Raw genomic sequence first — 874 nt, 5'->3', positions numbered from 1 at the left:
GGCGGTGGGCGTGCATGCGCTGCAGGGCCGCGGCAAAGTCAAGGGCGGCGTCAGGGTAGGGGGGCGCGCTGGCGCCGAGGCCCCAGCTCGAGTCTGCTGAGTCAGCCTGCACAGTGACGCGGGGCGGGTGGCGTGCGAACATGAGCGTCAACGGACGCGACCCGGCTGCAGAGTGCAAGCGTGGGCTGTTCAGCATGCGTGCGGCGTGCGGCCGGGCGGCAGCGTCATGAGGCGGCTTCGGCAACGGTTGCCAGCGAACTGCAAACTTCCCTCAACAGCCCTGGAGGTGTGGCCAGACCGAGCTGCACCACGTGTCAAATCACAAAACAAACAGCGGCACCCGCAGGAACAATTGAAATGAGAATTTCTACTATTCCATCGCGAGATCATCCGTGATGATCTGGCCGCGACCTGCGCACCTCCACGACACGCCGCAGGTCCCTCATCACGCCGTCCCCCAGGATCCTCCAGAGCATCAGCCGGCCCCGCCCGCTGCAGCCGCCGCCCACGTTCGGGCACGCCAGCCGGGCCCCGTCGCCCCCAACGCCGCCGCTGTCGCCACCATCGTCGCCGCCGCCGTCCCCGCCCCCGTCGCCGCCGCCGGCCCCCGCCGCGGCGCGCGCCGCTCGCGCGTCGGCGCAGCACTGCGCGCACACGTCCCACTCGCAGCGCGGGTCGCCGCAGCGGCCGTGCAAATTTGATATCGTGGTGGCGCAGACGTTGCAGAGAACGCGCTCCTGGGCAGCCAGAGGGAGGCGCGGCACCTGCTGCAGGGTCAAGCCCTCGGCCGCCGCCTGCGCCGCGGGACGCACGTGGCATCGCGTTCGGGGTGGGAGGGAGGGGGGCGCAAGGCGGGGGCTCGTGAGCACGGCGG

General features: G+C 71.3%; 1 protein-coding gene across 1 annotated transcript; it reads right to left on the bottom strand.

Annotated features, from left to right (window-relative positions):
• Positions 1-386: 386 nt before the first annotated feature.
• Positions 387-794, bottom strand: MNEG_16516 (hypothetical protein; the record flags this gene model as incomplete). Its single annotated transcript, XM_014035014.1, has 1 exon — positions 387-794. A coding segment is annotated over one exon (408 nt), but the record flags the coding sequence as incomplete, so codon positions are not given.
• Positions 795-874: the final 80 nt, after the last annotated feature.

Source organism: Monoraphidium neglectum (genome assembly GCF_000611645.1).
Source record: "Monoraphidium neglectum strain SAG 48.87 unplaced genomic scaffold scaffold06458, whole genome shotgun sequence".
Taxonomy (NCBI): Eukaryota; Viridiplantae; Chlorophyta; class Chlorophyceae; order Sphaeropleales; family Selenastraceae; genus Monoraphidium; species Monoraphidium neglectum.
This window is presented reverse-complemented; position numbering and strand designations above follow the sequence as displayed.